This window comes from Nannospalax galili, unplaced genomic scaffold, assembly GCF_000622305.1.
Source record: "Nannospalax galili isolate Female #2095 unplaced genomic scaffold, S.galili_v1.0 scaffold357, whole genome shotgun sequence".
NCBI lineage: Eukaryota > Metazoa > Chordata > Mammalia > Rodentia > Spalacidae > Nannospalax > Nannospalax galili.
This window is the reverse complement of record NW_008340410.1, coordinates 648,180-674,796: the sequence shown is the minus strand read 5'-3', so window position 1 is coordinate 674,796 and position 26,617 is coordinate 648,180. Positions and strand designations below refer to the sequence as shown.

The 26,617-nt window shown below is 40.7% G+C and overlaps 1 protein-coding gene across 1 annotated transcript in view; it reads left to right on the top strand.

The window, feature by feature from the left end:
• The first annotated feature begins 7,726 nt into the window (after positions 1–7,726).
• The window catches only part of LOC103736016 (PDZ domain-containing RING finger protein 4), a 150,631-nt gene continuing 131,740 nt past the window's right edge, over positions 7,727–26,617 (top strand). Inside the window, exon 1 of the mRNA XM_008835441.2 lies at positions 7,727–8,037. Coding sequence (XP_008833663.1) covers positions 7,969–8,037 — 69 coding nt within the window. The 5' untranslated portion in view covers positions 7,727–7,968. The remainder of the gene's footprint in view (positions 8,038–26,617) is intronic.

Genomic DNA, 26,617 nt, shown 5'->3' with positions numbered 1-26,617 from the left:
TAGTGAACATTTGCTCAACCCCTTTTACAGATGTAAACTTGGTGACAATAGCATTTTGAGTAAACTGAACACCTATGTTGTTGCTGAAGAGTGTGACAACACTTTGTTCTCTGATCAATATAAGAAAGAAGCCAATATTAAATGGGGCTAGATGGGTATTTTTTAATCTTCCTCAAAGAAATATTGTTAAGCTTACCTTTTCATGATTGCATGAATCTTGCCTCAGATACTGTCCTTGGTTTCTAATGCACTGAGGTCCACAATGCTTACACATTATGAATGAAAGAAACAAACAGAACATTAGGGTTATTACTGTCAATGTGTGTCCCAATTTATAAAATGGGCACTTTCCACGACACTATGTATCTCACAAAGAACTAGTAAACAAAGATACTGACAGATAAACAGAATAAGAATTTAGTAGCAAGCCAGGTAGAGAGAAGAATAACTGTTAAGGGTTCATTGAAGTCAAATTCAAATGATGTGATAGAAATCACAGTTCTGTTTATAATTAAAAAAAAAAGTAGAAATAGAAATTTTGAAAGAATAAACTGGAGATCATTATTATCATTATTATATTCCCTGCTGTGATAGCTAGAGGGCAGTATGTACTGGGCACACTATGTGCCAGCTACACTTAACACAGATCACAACTTCATCTCTTGTAATAACTGCACGGCAGATGCTTTTATTATCCATGTTTTAGAATAAGAAACCAAGAAACAGAGGGAAAACAGTCATAGCAACTTGTCTCACATCAGAAACTGAGACAACCCAGGGTCATTAACGTCACAACAAAAGCACATCCATGTGGACAAAATCCTTCATCGTTCATGGTTCCCTGCTTGTGTCTGTCACTGTATTTAATCTTCACAATCAACCCACAAAGTGAGTGTTAATACCAGAGTGCGCAAGTTGTCTGAGGTCACACAGCTAGGAGCCCTAGTCACTCCCTTTGCAGTTTGGTGTAGTCGTGAATCCAGTCTCAGAAATTCAGAAGTGGATGCGGCAGCCTAGAGTCATCAGGCGGTGACGAGATGAGCTAACTGAAGATGGCCAGCAAGTGAGCAGTACGGAAAGAAACAACATGTTCACGTGTGGGGCTATAGCTGAGCCGGTTCATGACACACATGGAAGCTGTCAGAACCACATTTCTTTTTCTAAGATTTTATTTCTTTTTATTTTATGTGTATGAGTGTGCTGCCTGCATGTGTGTAAGTGCACCTGTGTCCTGCAATGCCCACAGAGGTCAGAAGAGGGCATCAGATCCCCTGGACCTGGAGTTACAGACATGTGGGTGCTGGGACTCGAACCTGGGTCCTCTGCAGGAGCAGCCGGTGCTCTTAACTGCTGAGCCATCTCTCCAGTTCCACTCATGATATTGGGCAATACCTCACAGTGTTGGAATTAACACTGGCTTAGAGTCAAGACAAAGGCTCCAGGATCTCCTTGTGTTGGGTATTTCAATATTAAATGATGTCTTCCCTAATAAATATTGGGTAATTTACCATTGCCCATTTACCTCAGAGATGTTGTGAAAGTTAATGTGATAGGAAATTCCAGAATCTTGCCACCCTTACTCCATCAGACATATGTTGAGTGCTCAGAAAATATTTGTGTAATGAGTAATTGAATAAATGTCTACAAATATGGGCCAGAATGTGGGTCTAAGCATGGAGATGCTATGCTCATTCAAATACACAAACAGCTGGTAAAATACACATGATTAGACTTTATTTATTCGTTTGTATACCTATCACAGACTTTTTTTTCAAATTAAAATTTATGTTCACAGAATTGAATCAAGTATATTCTATGCTCACCATTCTTCAGTTCTTTAACATTCTGGAAATACTTAATGGGGGAAACATCAACAGCTAACTAGGCATTGTCACACAAACCTAAATATATCTATCACATTGCAAGATCCAGAACTGGCATCTCCCAATTGCATCCATTTATTTAAAATGCATTGATTGAAGGCCCAGAATGTAAAAGGCGACATGCTAAGAGTTTCCAAGTCTCAAAGATTATTATATGTTGTTGATGCCCTCACATGTCCCATAGTTCAACAAGAGGGATAAAGCATGGGTGTGTATAGACGTGCATGTGCTGTGGGGATGGAAAGACACATGGAGAATTCAGAAATCGAAGACACATCACTACTAGCTGATGAAGCCACAGATGTGACGGCAGCAAAACCAGCCCTCAGGGTGTGCAGAGTCTCTCCCAAGAATAAACAGCCCCAGCCGCCATCTGAGGTAAAGAGAGAGCAGTGTGAAGTTATTTACAGAAGATCAGTTTTGCGGAAGCCTGCAGAAAGAAGTGAGCATTCAAGTGTCTGGTTTGACCAGCACCAAGCAGCTCCTGGATCTGAAACTTTGTATGATGAAGGCAGTAAAAATCTCAGGCACACCCAGACAAGTTGGCTACCCTGGTATGCATTCAAATGCCGCTCTCGAACACTGATTATTGTGAGGGGTTGGCTAATTAAATTTAGCTGTGACATATAAAAATATTTCAGTAATTTAATAAAGTTTTAATTTTTAAACCATGAATCACTTCTTATTCTAGATTAAATCTTTGCAACGCTATTCTCCTTTTTAAAAAATTCAGTACTCGAGTTCTATATATCTTCCACTTTCTCAGCCATCAGGAAAAGACACCACTAGAACTCTGGTTTCCTGTGAAACAGAAACAGCTCAGCAATTAGCTATTGAATTCAACCACGGGATTTGTAACTGACAGCTGAGTCGGGATCTCTTTACTGAAGTTGACCTTGAGCAAGTCAGTCTCTCCAAGCTCCAAGGTCTTTGTCTTTGTGGTTGAGCATAAGATATATGAACTTTAAGCCAGGTGTGCTGGTGCATGCTTTCAATCCCAGCCCTCAGGAGGCAGAGCCAGGTGGATCTCTGTGATGTTGAGGCCAGCCTAGTCTACATAGTGAGTTCTTGTCTAGCCAGGGCTATCAGTGAGACCCTGTTTCAAAACAAACAAAGAAAGGAACAAAACGCAACAACAAAAGATATATGAACTTTGGGAACTATTGGGAGCTGTGTGCCTAGCAATCCTCTAGTGCTTAAATATTCCCTAAGAGAATTAGAACAGAATGGAACCACGTAACTCCAGTGCTAAGGTGTTAGAAGGCCTGCATTTGATAGTGACCCAAAGAGGGGTAATAGAGCTGAGCATCCACGTCTGCAAGGAAAGGGCGCGTCAGCTTCACTGCAAAGACAACTGAGAAGGAGATTCCAGGGTTCCTGGCTGGGGACAGTTCCATTTGGATTTCCCTTCTTAGTAGGACCGGAAAACATGGACAGCAGTCCCTCTTTGTCCATAAATGGTATAACCTAGATCCCTAATGCCTGCCTAAAGCTACAGTTAGTGCACATACATACATACATGCATACATACATACATACATACATATATATATATACACATATATAGATGCTGTTTCTTCCTCTGCATAATGTATAATACAGTTAAATTTACAAGTTAGATGCAGTAAGAGCCAAAGTTATAAAACAGAATAGTCATAACAACACGCTATAACAAAAGTTTCGGAATGTTCTCGCTCAAAGTGCCCCAACCTGCTTTCACCTTTTCCTCTCCGAGCACGTGCAGCCTCCCTTTGGCGTATAAATTGCCAGCATTGCCCTGTTGTGCTTTGGGGATTTTATTAAGCAAATTAAAGGTTACTTGAAAGAAGTGTCGCAGTAGTACACAATTGATCTGACAAGGAGACAGTGACTAAATGACTGATGGGCATGTGGGTACACAGAAGGAAAGCAATTCATTTCCCTAGTGGGATAAGTGAGAAAGAATGGGCTTTCAGAACGTCATCCAGGATTATTTCTTTCTAGAATTGTAGCTTTGAACTGCAGTTGACCCAAGACGATTGAAACCAAACAAAATGGAACCAGAGAAAGCAAAACGATGGGTATGGGAAGCCTGCTGCACGGTGTTGACCACCAGGTGCAAGTCATAGATAATCAGTTTTCAATAAGTCTAAACTATCAGTATGGGGGGACTACTGTACTATGTTTACCACCAGGAGCAAGTCATTGATAATCAGTTTTCAATAAGTCATACCATGAAATACAGCAAAAACAGAGACAACATCTAAAAACAGAAGTCCATTAAATAGATTATCACCTAGTAAAACCACTGCTGAGCGCAGAAGCTAGAACTTTGTCTGTCACATTGCAACTTTCTGGTGTCCCTGCCTAATCACTGTCCTCCTTCTCCCCTAAAGAGTAACCACCACCTGGACTTCTTGGCGCTCATTTTATTAGTTTTATTTATAATTTTATCAATCAAATGATGGGGATGCCTAAAAATAGTATAGGAATGCCATTAAAGTCTCTTAATTAATATTTTTCTCTCTTTCTCTCTCTCTCCCCTCCCTTCTCTCTCCTCTTCTCTCTCTCCCCTCCTTTCTCTCTCCTCTTCTCTCTCTGTCTCTTGCTTTCTTCCTGGCAGATTGCTTCCTTCTGGTGTAGTTTAATTGGTTTAAATGCTCCTCCGCCCTCCACATTCACTTAACTTGTTTGCTTTTGGAAAACCTCTTTTGAATGGCATTATTTCCTCCTTCAGATGACACAAAATGTCTGTTTATCTCTTACATGTGTGATGCTATTTATGACAGTAGTCACTAAGTAACTCATAGTGCCTTGATTGATTGGTTGATTGTGGACTAGAGGTATGGGTACAGTCTATATTCCATCTTCATTTATTAGCCAATATAAATTTATAAAGAGAAATTAAAATTAATACAGCATGAACACAAAAATAGTTGACTCCTCTGTCCATGGCCAGTTTAATCTGTTATATTTCAATCTAGATCTCAATGAACTTGTACTCTATTTGAAATGATGTGTATAGAGGGCATTTGTGCATTTATACAACTTAAAGGCAATCAAGGGCACTACAGAGATGGCTCAGTACTTAAGAGCACTGACTGTTCTTGTAGAGGACCTGAGTTCGATTCCTAGCACCCACATGGGGGCTAACAACCGGCTGTAACACCAATTGCAGGGTGATCCAACACCCTCTGTGACCTCCATGGGCATTGCATGACATGTGTGCACTTACACACAAACAATACACTCATACAAGTACAATAAAAATAATAAAACATTTTAAAGGCAATCAAAATAAATAACTAAATCTTCAAATGCAGTGCCCACATTGGTGAGATTTTCCCACAAAAGTATTTGCAAAAGTAGTCATTCTTTCCCTGTTTATTTCCTAATTCCATATTAGTGCCCAAGCAGGTTATATCTAATCTATTTGTGTTTTTAAGTGTTCAGATTAATGTATTTTTCTCTGATTCCAATTTTATATAGTATTCTAATACAAGCTTTGCTTCATCACTGGAAATTTTTGAGGGTTCTGGAATTATGGAGCTTCTTTGTTTAAATCACCTCCGTTAATTCTTTGTGATGAGCCCATTAGTGGCATAGGATAGAATGTTTCCAGGGTAGATGGGCCAAGGGTGGCATTTGCAAATAAATGATGGTGGAGCCTGCTTCTTAGCTGGAAACAAAGGAGCAGAGGGACTGATACCAGGAGAGGGTGACAGCGAGCACAGCTGCTGAAGGGGACAAGCAGCCTCCGTTGGAAACTGCTTCCTTTACTGGGACGTTCACTCTTTACTTTTTTAATGCCTAAGGAAACATTTCTTAAAGCTGGGGTTGTTTATCTGTTTGTTAAAAGACAACTTTAAGCTATGCTGAGAAGGCTTTGGGTAAGAGCTTCAACTGATGTTTCTACCTAGCTTTCAAAGCTTCCCATGTGATGTTTTAGTAGTGCAGAAGCTCACTGATAGATGAGTGAGCCATCCTTGCCTTACTGTACTGCACGTACAGAATCTCAATAAATCTGTAACAGTTTGGATTGGAAACCTCTGCATACAAGCAATGTGTGCTTGGAAGACGTGCACTCTAATATATCATTAAACACCTGGTGGGAAATGATATACGGACTCAGAGAAAATTAAAATGCTAACAAGCATCAAAAATATTTTTTTCTACTACACTTCGGAAGTTGGCCTCTGTTTGTGGCCATGGCTGATTTTCATAAAACTCTCCTCAACTGCCTCTTGGAATACACTTTTTCTGTAAAGAAATCAAGTCTTAATTAATGTCTTCTACAAGTGGTTTCTAATTTGCAGGAAGTCCTGGTGAACTTTGTCCGTATGCAGCGCCGTGGATTACAGTGCCACTTTTCATGGAGGTCCCTCAGCATGGCCTCCATCCAGGCTGTTAGGTGAAATTAGGCCCAGAAAATCGGATTATTACCTCCCCGGGGAAGTGGCCGACACCACAGATGATTGCTCATCTCCGGTTACTTACTGGTGTTGAGGTGTTGCTAGCTGCAAAGCCAATTTGTTAACAATTAGTACTCATTAGATTCATTTCCTGCTATTGATTCTAAACATTTGACAGAGCACTTTTACGAAATTGGAGTCCCAAAAAGTATCTATACGTAAGTGTTCCACAATTAAAAATCTTAAAGATCCATTGTAATTCCTTATAAGAGCCATCAGTTTCCAAGTAATTATTTTTCCTTTCAGATCCACCTGCTATCCTGTCCAGTTTAAAGATGTGCTGGAGCAGGACATCCTTCTTAATTAGCAGAGATTGTGGGGAAGTCAGTGTAGGACAAAAGGAATCTGCTTTTACTGATCTGTCTTGGCTATTTGGGGCATCTTAAGGAGCCAACACTATGAGTTTGAAAGCCAGTACAGGTATTTGTGAGTGCGTGGAGTTAAACGCATTAGTTTTGTTCTCTACCCGCGCTCAGTTCTCAAGTCTGCATTCACCTTTGTGTATGATGTACTCTAAACATAGAATCACAAGTGGTGCCAGTGTGCATTACGTTAGAATTTAAATATAGCCAGTGTCAGTGTTCTGAACTATTATATATGACTTTAATAAAATTAGCATAAATACTATATGCATTTGTAATTTATCTGAGAAAATGCATTATATTTATCTAATTTTTAAATATAGATCTACATGCATTATGGTGCTTCAAACTTATATATTCAATGGATGTGCCCTTGTTATCTAATTGAAATATTTATTATGTGTACTAATATCTTCTCATACTGTTTAAATGTTCTTTAGAGTAAGAGAGGGTGCCCTTCTTTTGTGGGTGCTGGTCTTTACAGATGATCTCCTCAAAAATTTCTGTAGGATCAGAACTAAAACTGAATTAGAACCGAATAACCCCCCTGCCCACCCACACAATTTTTCATCCATATCAACTTCAACATTTTCCTTTGCTTCTGGGTTGATTTTGTGAATTTAAACAGTTGTCCCTATTCACCCTCCTTATATTAAACAATGCTTAAAATATTTCTTGTTATCATTGCAAAACATGGAGTTGTAAACTAAGTACATTTCTGATTCTGAATTTTTTTACTACCATATCAGCAGCTTCTATCAATGGAGACATTAAGTGCGTGCTCTTTGAAAATGCCCTGTGCTCAACCCTCTATCCTTAATAAACAGAGATGGTATTGACACAACTGAATTTTGTTTAACCACACTACATTTGCTTCTTAATTAGTGAATATTCATCTGTCATCAGCAGCAGCTATGACACCCTACCCCGCTAACATGTTCTGTCATAAATAATCAATGAGATGCTATTAATATGCATGAGCTGGAATCTGTAGTCATGTGCACTGATGCAGAGACGGGGGAGTGTTGCCATGAACTGACTGGAAACTCTGCGTGTACCGTGAGTGCAGGATACTTGGGGGAAGCGAAGGAGAGCATGCTGCTACATACCACCCTGGCTTCTGCTTCCAGCCAGCAGCGGTCTGTCAGAGTTTCTGGACTGAGTGACTGATGAAAAGCAGTAGTCAAGTCTGGAGGGTGATTCCCTTTCAGTTCACTTGCCTTTCAGTTCTGGGGAAATTAGAAGATTTGCTCTCTCCCTCTGCTTCTTAGAATGGGCTGCAATTTGTGCACTTTTCAGAAAAGAGAGGAACACTACAAACTGCTGTATGAAGTTTCCCAGGTGAGTGCAGGTCGCAGACCTCAGCTAAGCGGCTAGGCTTTGTGTTTGTCTGGAAGATGGGAAATGATTTCTGGCCGGCTTGACTTTTGTCTTTTAGTACATTTCAGAATTGAAGGCAGGCTTGCGGGTTTGGGGCTTTTTATTTGGGGTTTGGGAGCCAGTTTTGCGTCTCCTAGCCACTCCCCCTTCAGAGGACTTCCTGTGGGATTCCTTTTAACATTTTGTGTATCTACTGCCAAAATGTCAGTCAAGTAAGAGCAGAACACTGGGGTCCCTGTCTCTACTCTTTGGAGAAACCTTCATTTTGGAATGATGTTGACATTTGAAAACCAATTGTATCATTGTCTGCATAAATATTGGGATTTAATAGGTCTGTGATCTCAGTCATTTTGAATAGACAGGAAAAGTTTCTTGCCAAATCTTGTTAGGCAGAGGAAATTATTTGATTAATGAGGAATTTTTGCTTTGGTTTAAAAGGGAGACCTTGTATTTTTGTATTACATAAAGGAAAACATGTGACCTGTCTTAAGAAGAAGAAAAAGGAATTTAGGAAATTTTTTTACCATTTGTTCTTGAATCCTTGTTATATTTTTTGTCTGTCTAGCACTAAAAATTAAGTTCAAGTGTGTATGTGTAGTGTATGACGCAGGAAATAGCATATAAATTCAAATGTATCTTTAATGTATATCTGGGAGCCTTTTGGGCTAAAAGAAAAGTACTACTGACCTTTCAACATTTTAATAGAACTCTTAATTTGACATTTTTTTTCACAAAGCTCAAAAGCAAACGTCTCATCTGTCAAAATAAAGTTTTTTTTCTCCCTTCTTGCAGTCTGCCCCAGATATGGCAAGACCACTTTTGTTTTTAGACAATCTTGTTGATGAAAGACAATGTTTGGGACGCTGTGGTGTATGGCCCAGCAGTCGCCAAGTGCCCACTGCCTATTGCTCCCTCAGATTTCCCCCTGATGTGATTCATTTCACAGTGGGCTAATTACAAAGTGGATTTGCTACACATGAAACAGCCTCCTCAGTTGCAATGTTAATGCACATTTTCATGGTAATGTGATCAGAGGCTCATTAGCCAGTTTCCAAAATGATCCTCTGCATTAATTAAATATAAAAATGATTCCTTTATCACCATAGAGAGGAAAAAGAAGATTAACATTGTTAATTACACTGGGGGGCAATACCTTTGGCTTTCCTTTAAAAATAACCCCATAAACTTGCAAGTGTGAACTAAAATAATGCTCATTTCCTGGATGCACTCTCATCCGCTTGATTCTTACAAACAGTCTCTAGGTGGAACACTTTCCTTTAGTTTGCTTGTTGGACTTTGAGTTCCAATATTGTTTTTCTTTGGGTGGTCAAGGAGCAGAGAAGTGGTTTCATCAATGTGTTGTTGTTCGTTTTTTAATCTGAATTCCGAATTATATAAAAGTGTAATGTGGCGATACTGGTAACGTGCCTCGCTCTGCTTGTGCCTTCCTTGAGCTGTTTGTGTGCTAGTAAGGAATCTGGGATTAGTGCTCCAGAAAGGACTGTGTTTGCTAAGGAGCAGGAGCCTTTGTTACGGATTTGTAAGATGCTCCTGTGTGAGCTTTGCCTTCAAGTGCTTCCTAAATCTTGAGAACATAGATAAGCCGCACCCTTCATCACATCTACCTACACTCCCCTATCTATTTATTTTATTTTCTCTTCGTGAGTTGCAGTACTTATGATCTTTAATAAACGGGGCGAGATGAAGTATTAGCTTCCATTTAACTGGCTTTTATTAGATAAGTTAAAACCCCAGCTTAAAGTTCTTGCCTGTGCTTTCCAGGAGGAGCCTCCTACAGTTTGTTCCCAGCTTTGCCTTCTATTTTATTGAGTTAATGGAATAGATAAGATATCAAAGGAAAGCAGGGATAGGCTCATATAATACACTGCAGCCCCGTGTGGTGCTGCAAACTAGTTTCTATTTTTATTTGGAGGAAAGGCAGCTCACAGCACACATGAAAGTGGACGCGTCCTTAGCCAGGTATTCAGGGGGCACATAGCTGCCCCCTGAAGAGGGGGTACAGTTTACAAAGCTGCCGTGAGACAGGAGCAGAGTTTTTCTACCAAGTGTTTTAAGATGAATTAGTGCACACAGACATTATCACCTGACTGTCCAGGCACTATTTATTTACACACTTGTAATTGTCACATTACCTGCCTTTCTGTTTCTTTGTTATTTTTAAGAGCCAAGGAAAAGAAGGTGTGATCATGCAAAATCATCAGCAGCGAATGCTAAAGACATGCCCACCAGTGAAATCTTTGTTTCTGTATAATAGAGTCGTTATGACATTGAACTTTCCCACATTGCTCTCCAGATTTAGTAACTCCATAATGCCCGCCAAGTAGAATATTGGTCCACAGTGCTGACTGCAAACAGGCGGATGTGCTGCCCGGTGAAGAGCCCAGCCTGAGTGGCACATTCTAGCTCGGAATGAGGTCGTTTATATTTTGGTGATTTTTTTTCCCTCTCATAGAGGAACTGAGACTTTCAGGTGGCAAAAAGATAAACTGTCACCTCAAGAAAATTAGTCTCAGCTGTGCTTGAGCCAATCAGGGTCCAGTATGAACCCAGATGCCCTAATCCAGGGCTTGGGTAGATAAGGAAAACTTTCCACCAAGCAGTTTTCAAGTATTTCCACACATCTGCTAATTTTTACATGTGCCAGGGACACAACTATTTTCTACAGTGATTTATCCAAAGCAGTTATTTTTTAACCTCTTAAGAATTAATAAGTGGGTAATTTGAAGAATTTAATCCTTCTGTCGACAATAACTGAATTGCCTTTTTCGTGTGAATCTGATTGAATCACGCATGCCTTGTAAGAGCTCCAGAAACTCATGAGGCTTCTCTAACCTAACATAACAGACATGTACCTCAGTGACACGCTGCCCAAGTACCTGCTCTAATGACTTCTTAACCTCATTGTGCATATAAATTAAATGTAATTTTTTGATTGATTCAATGATAAAAAATTATCAATGGGATGTTCACTGGTGCTGAACAATGTTTTTAAACAGGGGTAAATATTTAAAAGTTCATGGTGTTAATACCACCAAAGTGTTCATAAGATTTCATTTAAATTTTATAATGTAGCAATGCAAGGTTCTGTTCTCACCAAATTAGAGAAAGGAAATTAATTTGCCTTAAATCTCAGAAAGCCAGGAGCAAGGGGTGTGGATCTCTGAGCAGAGTTACTGTTGGAGTCTTCTGTCTTTTGAGTGAATACTCCTATAGAACACAGAGTTGATTTATTAATTTGAATATTTGGGCACAGCTATCCCCATCACTTGCATCCATGAATCTGTCAAACAAAGTAGAACATAACCTGAATTCAAGTGAGATCATAGCTGAGTATGGTGGCTTGCACTTGTAACAAAAGTACTTGGGAATGGAAGATGGAGGCAAGAGGATTGCTGTGAGTTTAAGAACAGCTTGAAGTTCAGTGTGACACCATGTCTCAAAAAGATAAATAACACTAGTGATCACTTACTGTATTATAAGCATGGCCTGGGCACTTTCCCACGAAACATGTAATCCTTTCCTACAGCATTTAAATTACACCTATCTATCATCTATCTACCATCTATCTATCTATCATCTATCTATCTACCATCTATCATCTATCTATCTATCATCTATCTATCTATCTATCATCATCTATCACCTATCGTGTGTGTGTGTCTGTCTGTCTGTCTGTGTGCATATGTGTTTGGGCATGTGTATACTGGTGGGAGTCAGTTCTCTCCTTTTACCCTATAGGCCCTGAAGATGAAACTCAGGTTTTCAGCGAGTTCCTTTACTCACTGAGCCATCTCACTGGCCTCCTCTCCCAAGATGCTTTAATCTAATATGTTGAACTCTCTCCTAGCCTACAGTACTTCTTCTGTCTTGCATAGTTTCCTTTCTCTAGGTTCTGTCCTGGACCCTTCAGACACCCATTTTGTCTCGTGCTGTGAAAGCCCAACTCCATTTCTTAGCCATTCTCCCCATGTCTCCAAACTTCAGTCGCATTGCTTTTAAAAATGCTCAGAACCATTGCCTGGAAGTGACATGTCCTCTGCATGGTGTCCTTCCTGGCGATTCTTCTTCTGCATCCTTCCACCCTCCTCCTCCTCGCCACACCTTTTATTAACTCTCTCTGGCATCCTACTAAGAACGTTTGACTTTAGGATTTGTTAGTGGGCTGGCCTACCCTGATTCCTGTGCTGTAAATAATTCTAGACCATACTTAATGGCTTCCAATGACCATAAAATGAAATAAAAATTTCTTATTGCAGGATCCAAGACCCCCTTTCTTAAGATCATTTTACTATTCTTCTCCAAGGCAAACTGCAGCTCCTCCAGACCCTTCCTTGCTTTTCAACCAGCTCCCCACCGTGTGTCTTACACTCGGTCATCTGTGGAGCAGTGTACATTCACCTTCGCCGTGATGTTTTTCCATCACTAATTTTTCAGATTTCTTCTTGGGCAGAGAAATTGCAACAATTTTTGGTGAAAAGAAATTAGCGTCCTTGTAACACTTGTCTGTGCCTTTTGGAGTTCCCTTTTCATGTCTCTGTGTCCGGCAGTATAGACAGTTGTGTGTGACTGAATTAGATGTTCCTAGAGGGCAGGCCAGGCGCTCGTGTGTTCTTTCAGCCCCATGCTGCCTATAGACACTCATTAAAGCCCAGTATGATGCCTTGCTCACCCACAGCCTTCTTAGACTCAGAATTCCTCATTCACAGCTTCTGGAAAAAGACGCAGTCACCAACCTTTCTCTCTACCACGTGTCTAGTAGCACCGTGTACATGAAGTTGGAAGTTCAATGAAAAGTTTTCCAGTCTCAGAAATTTATACTAAGAAACAGGCCGTTAATAACCATATTGTAATAGAAAGAAAGGCTGGGGCAGGCACAGTGCTTTACGTAGTCTGGGAAGCTGGAAGGCTTCCAATCCATTACAAGGATTATGTCACATACAGCACTCAGAGACAAGAAGAATCAAACAGGGGGGTCGTAGTGAAGAGAAGGCTAAAGAATACGCGCAAACTGTCCAAGTGACTTCATTCCCTGCTCCCAACATGCTCCTGAAGTTAGCTTCCAGTGTATTTGCCTAAATGAGACACGTCTAATCCTTACGAGAAGAGGAAGTGAACACATGTTCCAACACTGTCTCACTTCTGTTGATTATCCAGCAGGTTTCTGTAAACTTTCTGTAAACTGTGGCTTCTTAAATATGTATCAAGCCCTAAACTTTATGATTGGGTAGACAAAGAAAGTTCTGACAGTTTTTACTTTTGAAAAACACACGAGCCGACAGCAGAGAGGAGACACGTCATGAGTTCCCTATAATGTGGCAAGGGAAGCATGGATTCAGCAGATATGCTGATGATTCAAGGAGAACAAGCCCATCAACATGATGGGAACCTAGAATAGGGACAGAGGGAAAACCAAAGAGAGAAGGACAGAAGAAATCCATGGGAATGGCAAACAGGTGGTGGGCTGAACTGGATCTGGCACAGGGAAACTGTTGACAAGTGCTTAAAAAGCAGAAGAGGGAAGGAGACAGGAAGATGGGACTGAAAGGTCTCTGCACTCTGACTATATGTATTTTTAGAAGCATTGAAACGCACTCTGACTTTTTATTCCTTTTTTGTTGTTGCTTTTGAGAGGGAGAGAGAGATAGAGACAGAGTCAGAGAGAGACAGAGAGAGACTGAGACTGAGACTGAGAAAATCATCAAGTTGACGGTGATGTGTGTTTGGGGCTGATCAGGCATGGTACTCCAGCAGGACATTAATAAGGGAATCTGTTGCAAAGGGCAAATCAGTGTAAGCAAAACATGAAGGGGGGCGTCAAAATTGAGACCATGAGTGGAGGGAAAGTCAACAGCTTTCTGGCTTGTGCGACATTGTATGTGTGATGAAGTTTACAAAAGGAAAGTGAAAGGGATTTGGTTCTGGAAACAGGGAGAAGGTTGTTGATGTGATTTATGGGCTAAGCCCCAGAACGCTCCAAAAGTGAAAGAGTGAATCTTCAAAACAAAACCTTGGCATATAGCATTCTGTCGGAGAGCTCCCAGAAGGAGAAGAACCAAGAACTGAGAGGAGTTCTGAGTCATGGAGACAAAACTGCAGAAGAGCAAAGGAGACAGTAGAGCAGCACAGCACACAGGCTGCAGCAGGCCGAGGAGAGTGGCCTGGACTGTGGGAGAAGTCAAGGGGTTGAGGTTCGGGCAGTGAAGGGGATGAGGTTCAGGCAGAGACCAACCCGGGCAAGTGCCTGGCGTGGTTAGATCAGGAGCCACATCTTCAGCTTTGAAGATTTGTGACATGTTCCACGTCCCTCTCTGGGGAGGTCTGGCTGCTCCAGCTGCTGGGAGTACAGACAGCAAAAGATTTCAGCTGTCAGCCCGGCCCTTCCATGGGCCAGCTTGGCTGCGGGGAACCGGCTCACCCAAACTGAAGCTCACTCCTCTTCCTTAGAGGCCCACATCCAGAGACGGATTCAAACAGGCATACGAGGGTCTGGCCATCTTGGCCTGGCCTGGGACACTGTGAATGGCAGTTGGAGCTCAGCTGTTCCCTGTCACTACTGTGTCCATCTAACAGTTCAGCCTTGCAGGGCCCAATCCCGCTTCCTTCCTCCTTCCCTCAAAGCTTACACTGCTCAGTAAATGGCACACTGCATCCTGCCCCAGTCTGGGTTTATTGGAGAACCTGAGCTGGTGGTGGGTACAGAGCATGTCAGGGAAGAAATGTGGAAAAAGAATCCAGAAACAGGTGGATTCAAAACTGAGGTTGGCTCTGCATCCCCAAAGTGAGAGACAAAAGATAATCAGCAATGAAGTGAATTACTTTTAAGTATGATCTTGACCTTTTAATTTTCCTTCTTTTACTGAGTTTTTGAGAATTTTATACACTATGTTTTGATCATATTTAGAACCTCTTCCCTGATTTTTCTCTTTTATTAATTGTAAAGTTGCTTAGAGTTACAAATATAAATAAGAGACCCTTTCCTCTCTACCTGTCCTAGGGCATACAGCTTTGGAATTTTAGGCATGATTCTTAAAATGAAAGATCTTAAGCTATCAAGATGGTGGTGACTTAGTTACATAGCAAGGAGCCTGGGAAGTATATCTCAGGAGTAAAGACCTTGCCTAGGGTAAGTTCAAGGGATGGCTCAGTGGGTAGAGATTGCTGCCAAGCCTGATGACCCGAGTTTGATCCCTAGAATCCACATGGTGGAGAGAACTGAAGGGAGGTTGTCCTCTGACCTCCACATATGTGTCATCACACACATGTCCACAGATATACACATAAAATAAACAAATGTAATGCAAAGTAAATATTTTGGTGGTTTCAATTAATTTAGGTAAGTTTAATAAGTGAAATGTCCTTCCCTACTAGAAAATCAGAATATTGCACTGCATTAAAATGTGCAGCACTCCTTCCTTTAGATTCCTACCATTTATTTAATTGATCTAGACCTTGGAGGTCAGCCATCTCTAACAACATAGCTGTATAGATGAAATATTACGGGAAAACATTCTCACTGTTAAGCTATATACAAGGGAGACATGTTGTTGAACATTTAACTAGTAGGATTGCCAAGACTTTGGACATTCCAGTTACCTGGATTGTTCTGGTTAAGTAGGATAATCCAATTAGAAAGTTCTCTGTTTTTAATTTTTTATTGAAAATATTTCTAAAATATATTATCTGATTTACATAATTACTCAGCATACACATACTTGTTATTCATTTACAGTCATTCTAGATGGTAACAAACGATTGCACATCTTTAGCAAATAGTAGTTTCTTAACTTTGCAAGAGTTAAGTAATTAAGTATAAAGATTAATTGATAGTGAAAAATCCTTCAGCAGCAATCAGCCTACAGTACATTCATTTTATATAAGTAGATTTTCACATATTGAATTTTCACAAGTCATTTAATAGGTATTCAATCAATCTTACAAAATGGTTAAGGAAGGCACCAAAATTAAATCAGTAGGAAATCAAGAAGAGGCCCTGAGTTGCGGCTCTCTGATAGATCTTCAGGATTCATGGTTGTGGAGGGGAGGCAGGTGCACAGAACCCAGTCTGCCTCTCTCATTTACTCTTTTGTAGAGACTCTTTTTGCTTTACCTGTCCTAGGGCATACAGCTTTAGAATTTTAGGCAGGATTCTTAAAAAGTATCAATCTTCTTGTGATTCCTGGATTTAGGTACCATTGGGTGGTGATTTTGTCTTCACATTTACAATACTAGTAACCCAGGTGCAGCTGTGTCTAAGCGCAACATTTCCAAAATCCTCCATATAACCGTCCCAGCATCTTCCTGCTGTAGCCATTTCTCCTTTCTGAATTCTTTCTCCCCCGTGTGGAACACCAGCTTTAAAGGGTTATTATGAAGAGTTCATTGTTCTTTCAACAAAAAGCTTAAATATAGCAGCCCCATATTCTCCTGTGTTTCGTAATTGCTAATTTGTGCCATTCTGTAACAAGCTGTAAATCTTGCTTTATGGCTGTTTGGGCCTTGTAAAGCCCCTTCTCCCTTCTGCTCTATGTAGCTTTATGAAAAAAAAAAAAAAAAAAAACCGGTAGCAATTTTGTTTTGAAACTTGCTATCATCTCAGTGGAAATTAGATTTTTTTTTTGAACTAACCTCTCACTCCTGAGCTTCTAAGAGTCTGCTCAGGTACCTTTCACATACCTTTATTTTAAAATGAATCTTCCAAGGATATGTGAACAAATAGGAATTCCTAAAACACTATACTTTTAAAAAATGATAAATCATAGATGAAAGACCATTATTGTAATCAGTGACTATTCGTTTAATGTAAAAGTTTGTGAGACTGTCCTGAATAACCATAACTTTTATTCCACACTCCTGTGTTCACTACTCTGGCAGTATAGATACAAAAGAAAGTACAGTGAAGAGGCCAGTCTTCAAGAGGTGTGTTATGAAGCAATCAGAAGGTGGACTTGGACATGAATGACCCTAACACAATGGACGTTGCAGAGAAAGGAGGGTTCTGTGTGGGTGCAGTACTCTAAGGAACATCTTAGAACAGCTTAGCAATGATTAGTGTTTGTGACGGCCTCTGTTAAGAACCAATTCATGATCCTCCTACAAATCCACTCAGTTGAAGGCATTTGGTGTCTAAGATATATTGTAAAAGCAAAGTCACGGAAAGATGACTTACAGGGCACGAGATGAGATGAGTAGCTGAAGTCATGGCCCTGTGATCACCAGAACCGCACTACGCTCCCAAAGAATGCAGCCAAAGTCAGAGGCAAGTTAGATATGGAATATTCGGAAATTGGCTGACTGACACTTGAGTCAGAAATAGCACAACCACTCTAAGTTGATCTTCAGCGACTGTCATTCATTCCTAAGCATGCCTTGTATTTCCTTAGTGACTCATATTTATAATGTTTGAAGTTGGCTTTGCTTATGCAAGTTTGAACTCAGTGAAAATGTTCTGTTAAATTAGCATATGAGGTATATTGCCAAACACCAATCACCCCTGTCATTATAATTTAGTTACCTAACTTCATTAGTCATTACTTATTGGACTAATATCAACCTTGAAGTATTTTGTTAAGAATTGAATGAGATTAGGGAAGAGAGAAAGCTCATCAGTTAAGAGCACTGGCTGCTCTTCCAAAGGATCCAAGTTTGGTTCCCAGCACCCACATGACAGCTACCAACCATTGTAACTGCAATTCCAGGGAATATGATGCCCTTTTCTGACCTCCACAAGAATTATACACATAGGTGCACTTACGTACATGAAGAATAATTAAATAAAAAACGTTTAAAAATGTTTAAATAAGTTTATATGTTTTTAGAGTATGAAATATTACAGGGATGCCATAAATACTAATCTTTGTAGTTTTAATCTCATTTCAATCTAATAGTGGCTTTGGGAAATAGATAACACTGTACCCATTCTGCATATAAGAAAACTGAGGCACAAAGTAATCAGGTGAAAAATTCATATTGTTAGCAAGTAGAACGCCTTGAATTTCAAACCAGGATCTAGCTAAATGCTAAAGTCTATATTCAAATTATCATAAAATCACACATCTCATTCCCTTTGAGTTAATCCATAAATATTGAGCATCTGACTCAAAATAGGCATTCAGTAACACCTGATTAAGGAAGACATAAGGGAGGAAGCCAAATGTGGTGGCACATGCCTATAATCCCAGCACTTAGGATGCTAAGACATGAAGATCATTAGTTTGAGGCCAGACTGGGCAAGATGTAGAAAGGCCCTGTCACTAACAAACTAATTAACAAACAAACAGTAAAAGGGCAATATGAAAGGGCATGGCATGTGTACTGGTTTCATTTCTGTTGTTGTGATAAAAGACTGTGTGACCAAGGGAACTTTTAGAAGGAAGAGTTTGTCTTACATTTCCAGAGGGATTAGAGTCCATGATGGCAGAGGTGGCGTAGCCACCGGGGTGGCTGGAGCAGAAAGCCAAACAATGACATCTTCAGGCAGGCACAGGAAGCAGAACACGACTGGAAGTCTGGAAAGGCCTACAGACTCTCAAAGCCCACCCCTAGTGACGTGCTTTCTCCAGCAACGCCACATCTCCTAAGACCTCCGAAAACAGCGCCACCAATTAGGGACAAAATGTCCAAATACTTGGAGCCTATGGGGGACACTTATTCAAACCACCACATTCTACCCCCTGGCCCCCATAGGCTTGGGACCATATAAAATGCAAAATGCATTTAGTTTACCTTCAAGAGTCTCCATAGTCTTCACCAGTCTCAATACTACTCAAATGTCCAGAGTACAAAGTTTCTTTTGAGACTCAAGGCAATCTCATAACTATAAGCCACTGCAAAATCTAAAGACAAATTATATGCAAAATCTAAAAACAAATTATATATATCCAACATACAATGGAACCGACTACACATTCCCATTCTAAAAGGGAAGAATGGAGGGATAGTGAGTAAATACCAGACCAAAACAAGACCAAAACCTGCAGGGCAAACACCAAATCCAGTAGCTCCACGTCCAACTTCTGGGACTTTACCTCCAAAGGGCTTAGATGGCTCAGCCCCTCCAGCTTTGCTGCATGTAACATGCATCTGTTTCCTGAGCTGGTACCACTACCTGTAATCAGCTCTCCTTGGCAGATGTCTTATGGCTCTAGCATCTCTGACATCTTAGGGTCTCCACTGCCAACCAAGCTTCACCTTCACAGCTCCACTCAGTGGCCTGTTAGGGCCTTCTTTATGCAAGAGCACCCTTACTGCATGCTGCCTGGCCTCAGTGGCTCTCTGAAACCATGGAGGAAGAACTGATGACCCCTTCACTCTTGCATCTTTCATGCCCCTAAAGCCAGCAACACCAGTGTGACACTTCCAAGTTCAGATGCCAGCCTAGCCTGCTTCATCCACATTAACAGCATTAACACCTTTGTCCACAGCAGTTTTCTAGGAGCAGGAATCTCCTTAGGTTTTTCCTTTTATAAGTTGGAGGCTTAGCTGGGTGTGGTCTTGCCGTGAGAGTACTCCTTCCACTGCTCCAGTGTACCTCTAGAGGCCTCTGCTTAAGTACTCTAATCCCCTCATCAAAGGAAGTCTTTCTTTCAGTACAGCCACGGCTCCAACATTAAACTCCCTGGTGCTGTTTTTCAACTGTATATTCCCATTTCTTTCTGCCCCATTTGCTCTTTTTTCTGTATAATCCACCATTAATAGCCATACCACCATTTCTACATTAGACTGTCTTGAAATTTTCTCCATCAGAGAAAATAGTCCAGTACTTTGGAATTTAGTCTCAGGCAACCTCCAAGGCTATCCAACAGATTCCAGATACACTTTACCAAAATATCCCAGTTGCTGCTTAAGCCCTTCTTTTCCCCTGAAACTACTTTGTTCCCAGCACTACTTTCTTCCAGGCTCCTATTAGAAGTACCCATTAAGCTCTGCTTAGAGCATTCAACTGCTTTTCTAGTCCAAAGTCTTCTACGTTCCTCCCCAAACCCACATGACCAGGTTCTTCACAGCACTAACCCACTCTCTAGGACCAACTTCTGTATTAATTACTTTTCTGTTGTGCTAAAATTCTGTGACTAAGGGAACTTTTAGAAGGAAGAGTTTATTTGTCTTATGATTCCAGAGGGATTAGAGTCCATGATGCCCAGGGTGGCGCAGCCACAGGGGTGGCTGGAGCAGAAAGCCAAGCACTCACATCTTCAGGCAGGCACAGGAAGCAGAAAACAAGTGTAGATCTGGAAAGGCTCAAGAACTCTCAAAGCCCACCCTCAATGACGTGCTTCCTTCAGCATGGCCACACCTCCTAAGACCTCCCAAAACAGTGCCACCAACTAGTAACAAAATGTCGAACACTTGGGGCTTGTGGGGGACATTTATTCAAACCACCGCAGCATGGCAGATGGGGAGGACAAAGTAAGAAAAAGAACAAAGGACACCATTTAAACTTCTGGCTCAAAGGTTCTACACGTGACACCCTTCTGGTGTGTGGAAAGAAAATAGATCTTTCCAGTACTTATTTCCCCATCGATTAACTCTTTTAAATCAAATTCTCTCATGGAGGAATTGAGTGTGTTTCCCTGCTTTTCAGCAAATCCATGTCGGGCACACACAGCCTTCATAAGCTGTTGACTTCCTTCATTCTCTCTTAACTGCCCAAATTTTACCCAAATCCAACTATAAATTCCTATCTGGAAATAAAATGATCTTTCCCATCTCCTTGCCTTTCAACAGAGTCCCTTTTGCCTAGAGTGCCTGGACTCACACAACCCTCCCTCCTTGTGACTGTTCTGGGTTCACCATGGCTGAAGTCTTCTCTGAGTCAGACCCTATCTCACTCTAAATGCCGCTCTTCAGTGATGCTTTTCGATTCGAAATACAGAAGAGGCCTCTGTCTTTGTATTCGGCTCTGCTGTGCCTGGGCGGCTCCACCACTCACACAGCATCTGAGCCAGAGCAGGAATCTAGTACAGATTCAGTGGAGGGAGAGGAGAGGTGACAACCCTGGTCATTAAAGAAATCTTGCTTATCGTTCCTGGTATTCACTGACTTTTGTTTGAAAATGAAGTTATCAAAGAACTACATTATTCTATGTTCTCTGAAGTTTGAGGATGTTTCCATTTTAAGAGTCAGCTTATCAAATTTATATACTAATCGCAAACTACATTTCAGCTTTAGAAACTGTTAGATATTGGGGAGACCTTAGATCTTAGAATTGATCAGAAATGGTAACTTCTTCTGTCATAAAGGAACAAACACACTGTTGGTCCTCTCTTTGTCCCTACTAGGCTCCTCTTTCCTCTCTCTTCCCTCATACTGAGAATGTCATCAGCCACAGTTACTGTGACCCAACATACCAGGGTCCTGTCTCCATACCTCCAGTCATGATGGAAAATGATAGTTTGCATCACTCTACTGCCAAACCAGCCAGCACACCTCATCTTTTTATTCCTTCTAGAACTTTCCTGTTACTCTTCAGCTAATTTGTAGGGCTCCTCAGAGTGGGAGTCGGGTATCATTTTCCCAAGTCACCTTCTTGGGTACTTGAATAGAGCATACTTTCTCTTCTCTTTCCAGAATACTCAGTATTGCTAATCCTGTCATAATAACATGCTAAATGCTGTCACTGGGGACTCATGATTTTCAGTGGCCTCTGCAAGTTCAAACCTCTGTCTTCCATCTCTGCATCCTGAGACCAAACCCATTACCCAAGCAGATGTTTCTTCAATCTATGGTGAATGCTAAAGGCTAAATTCTGGGAGCCAAATAATGTGACAAGAAAGCATGGGAGCTGAGTGAACCCGGCTCTGCCCTCCTTCCCCCCAGCAGGCTTCAGCAGCACAGGCCTGCACAAATAGCTATGGTGCAGGGCAACACTGGCTTTGTGGGACAGAGAGGGACTAAGGTCACAGATGTCATTGTGTTATGATTTGCTGTGGTGTAGATGAAAAATTCAAACAGTATATCTAAAGTGGGACTTGTTTCATTAAAAATGCATTTCTACAGCATAAGAAACACTACTTGTGTATGAGTGAATGAATTGGTTATTGATTTAGCATTTGTCATGATTCTTCTTTTGACTCTCTTCTGTGTCGTAAAATTGAATAAGCTATTTTGTATAAGAATAGCTTAATATATGTTTTATTTCACATGATTTATGAAATAGTAAAGTATGCAAAAATTACTAACCTATTTATTTTATATATCCATATCTTTAGGATAAAAAGAATTTAAGGTGATGATTATGAAATAAGCTGTAATTACCTAAATTTACATCAGTGATGATGCCTTTGGGTTTCATAATCATTCTAACACTAAAATGAAAATTTTTTCCATTGCAAATATTCTAATTTAGATCATATAACACAAACAGTACCCCAAGAAAACCATGAAATGCATGACCATATGGAAATAGAGTCCTATTTTCAAAATTTTAAAGTATAAATAAAACCTAATCCAATTTAAGAATACATTTAAGGTTCATTTTTTAAATTATATGTACAAGGATTTGCCTTCATGCATGTATGTGCACTATGTGCATGCAGTACCCATAGAAACCAGAAGAGGGCATCAGATCCCATGGAACTGGAGTTACAGACAGTTGTGAGCTGCCATGTGGGTGCTGAGAACTGAGCAGCAAGTCAGTGCTCTTAATAGCTGAGACCCTTAAAAATATTGTTTCCAGTAATACCAAACCATATTTCTTTTATTATCACTACTACGATTTTTTTTAATATTTTACTTATTTTTATTTTATGTGTGTGTCTGCCTGCATGTGTGAAAGTGCATTCATGCTGTGCAATGCCCACAGAGGTCAGAAGAGGGCATCGGATCCCCTGGAACTGCAGTTACAGACGTTTGTTAGCCATGTGGTGCTAGAAACTGAACTTGGGTCCTCTGCAAGAGCTGCCAGTGCTCTTAACCCCTGAGCCATCTCTCCGGCCCCAATTTTTATTATATGTGTATGAGTGTATTGCCTGCATCTATGTAAGTACACCCGTGTCATGCAATGCCCTCAGAGGTGAGAAGAGGGTGTTGGATCCTCCAGAACTGAGTTAGGGATGATTGTTAGCTGCCATGTGGATGCTGGGAATTGAATCCAGGTCTTCTGCCTCTAGCCCCAAGCTAGGATAAATTTTGGCTCATGAAGACTAAACTAGGAATAAAGATTATCTTCACCTATGCAGTGAACATCAGTTAAGCTTTTTAGGAAATGAACTCAGTAACCCACAGGTAGCCTTAAATAGAAATTTCAGAGAGAGTAGAAATTTGCTTTTCTAACTAAGGTTAATTTTCTTAGCCCCTGAAAATCAGGTCTGAGCTAGCTACTAAACAAAATGCTAAGCATGTTTACCCTATCAGACCAGACGCTGGTCTAGTTGCCAGGGAGCTCTGAAGGAGGGCCAGGGAGGAAGGAAGGATGAGTCACTCTCTTACTAATGGTGGCCACTTTAAGAATTAAGCTTAAAGATAATGCCCCGTCTCAGGGTAAAGTTATTCAAACTTTACAAGCTTTAAAAAATTTATGTAAAAATAGTTTGTTTTATTCAACATTAGATCATATTATAGTGGATATAGTTGTTAAAACTGAAAGCTAGGCCAGGACAGTGTCTCTATTTAATATTTTCATATGCGAAGTTTAGAGTAAAAGGCATTAGAAAGCAGTCTCTTCTTGAATTGGCACAGATTAAGTGGCTGAATTCAGCCTTTTCCAGTTCCACATACTGCAAAAGAATGCCACTAAGCCAATACCAGTGATCTCAACAGACGTCACAGTGTTGACAGATTCGTCTGTATGGTTCTCATGCACAAGAGGTTATGAAGAGATGTATTTAAGTACAGTCTGTAATTGTCAGAGTTGGCTATGTATTTTCTGGTCCATGGGATCAATTTAAATGCCAACTATTAAAAAGTTGTCAACATTAAGTTCAATGCACATTTATAAAAAATAGACTTAAAACTCTCTCACGCTGTCACTCCAAATCTCCTGACAGCAAAATAACTAAGTCCTGCATTTCAGGAAAAATAAAGTAGTGAGTTTATAACTGATCAAAAAGAGCAGTAATGAAGGCCCTTGAAGAAGATGTACACACAAATATCTTCCTGCTGTTTCTAAGATGATCACATTCATGAAATGATTGACAAACCACCGACTGCTGCTGAGACGACGGCACTGCGGTGGCTGTGTTTCCACAGCTGCTCCGAGCACACCCAGTCAAAATGCTGTCAGCTAAGGGCTGCTCCTAGCTTAGCTGTTCTCCCCTTTTCACCACAAATACCTGGTTATCATTTTCTGCTGAATCCAGAAAATAACTTTAAAATTGGCTCCTCACTTTGAAGTTTGATTTGACACCTTTGAAGTATTCACAGTATCCTGGCCAATATTATCTGTACTTCAGAGATCACAGAAAATTCTAAAGACGGGGAAATACTTATTAATTTGAGGTGTAGAATCTTCTGTTGATGTTCCTTTTTTAATGGCCTGTACTAAATTATTGCTTTTACAAGGTGGGCAAGAGACAAAAAGAGGAGTAGCAGGCCCTTAGGACCATCTGTTTACACATTAGTAACACCATAACCAATCTGTGGTCATGCCATCTTGATGTTACCTTGAGCCGTCTGCAAAGGACCCATCATTCCCAGCAAATGGTGCCCTACTCAAAATGTGTTGATATTTTGTTAGTGGATTGCAAATGTATATAGAGTCCTACTAGAATCAAACTCTTTCCTTAAAATGGTATGGGTAATATGCTTTAAAACAACTTTTCGTCTGTAGAAGTTCTGATAACAATCACACAATAAGTGATGTACTGTGAACCTGCATCCCATAGTTAAACTATTTAGCTCTGTGGAGGCTAGGAGACCATTGTCAGCAACAACAGCAGATAAGGAAGGAAGGAGGTGGGACAGGGCAGAGGAAAGCATAGACCTGGGATCAGTGTGAACTGGGCCGCCCGACGGCTGAACGAGGCTGAGGCTGTGCTGCCTTCTCAGGTGTTTCCAGCCTGCCTTTGCATTTCTGCCTTGCCTGCTCTTGGATGTGCTCGCCCCGGTGAGTGGATGCAGAGTTGAACCAAGTGGCTCTCCAAGGCTAAGCCTGGCTCTAAGAATAGTGGGCAGACAGCAGCAGATAGCACCCTGGCCCTTGGGAAGAGAGCACCTTGGCTCTGAAGAGGGTGGGTCTCAGTTCTCAGGATCCCTGGATACACCAATTCATCTTGTTATATAGATCATAATTTCTAGGCTGCAATCAAATGTTCTTTCTAGAAGAATTTTAGTCACTTAACGGGACAAGGTCAGGCTCCTTAAGGTTAGTTTGTTCTTCTCCTCGTTATCCACTTTGTGGTTAGTTTAAATCATTTTCTGAAATGAAGAGTGTCACTGGAGCATGTTTGGGGAATGTGACTTTGAAAGGCTGATCCTGGGAAATGTGATGAATTGTGTGTGGAGATTGATGTTGCTGAGTGCTAATACCAAGTCATGTAAGTATGCAGTCATACTCACTAAATATGCCCAGGCCATATTGTTGAACTCTGAGCTGCCACAGTCGCCTCATCGGGATGTTTCTGTCCTGTGACGAGGGGCTTCAGATGACTCATCCATCTTCTTGTCCCATTACACCCTGTGAGTGATGTGCTGTACCCATTAAAATTGATGGGAACAAAGAGAAGAAAAATGTGCCCTTCAGCTGATTATCTCTCTGCAAGAGCAAATGAGAATTCTCTGGTACCAGCAAGAGATTTAGAGTGGTGGGTTCCCCATTTGTGAAGTGCCTTAATTAGCCAGGTTTACTAAACAGCCTCTGACTTAAAAGGGCCTGTTGTTTAGCTTTAGAATTCAGTCTCCTGGCGTGTTGGATCTTTGTAAGAGGGACTTAGTAGCTCTAACATTGTTTATAGTCAGGAGTTATTTTGGTAAATTCTCAGGACTAGAAGCAGCCAGACCAGGTGTGTTCCATGTTAGATTTGTCTCCTTCTGATGAGCTATCATAAAAGTTCTTTGTGTGTTCTGTCCCCGTTGTTAATGCGATTGACCATTATTATTGTGAACTGAAGCCAAAACCATAGTGATTTTGGAAGGCCTCATCATCCTAGATTTTTCTTGGAGCTGTTGAATATTATCTTTGTGTTGAACAAATCGCAGAACAGCAAGTATTTCAGCAATGCTCACAAAACATTTGTTTAATCACATTACTTAATGTGTTAGGGGGAAATGAAACCTGCTCACTGGCAGCCATCAGACTCTGGCCTCTACTCTTGGTTTTCATTTGTATTAGAATACACAGTGTAGACTTGTTTCTTTGGAGACATAAGAAATCACAAATCACATACTTTAAAGATTGTGTGTGTGTGTGTGTGTGTGTGTGTGTGTGGTGTGTAAAATATTATTTACAAAATTCAAGATAAAATAAATTTGACCAAACAATATGAAATAAATTATCTTGGAGTGAATTCCCTTGTGGAGTTGGACTGCCCAGGGATCTATGGACTAATTTGGATTCAATGGATAATATGACCCCTGGAGGGGGGCA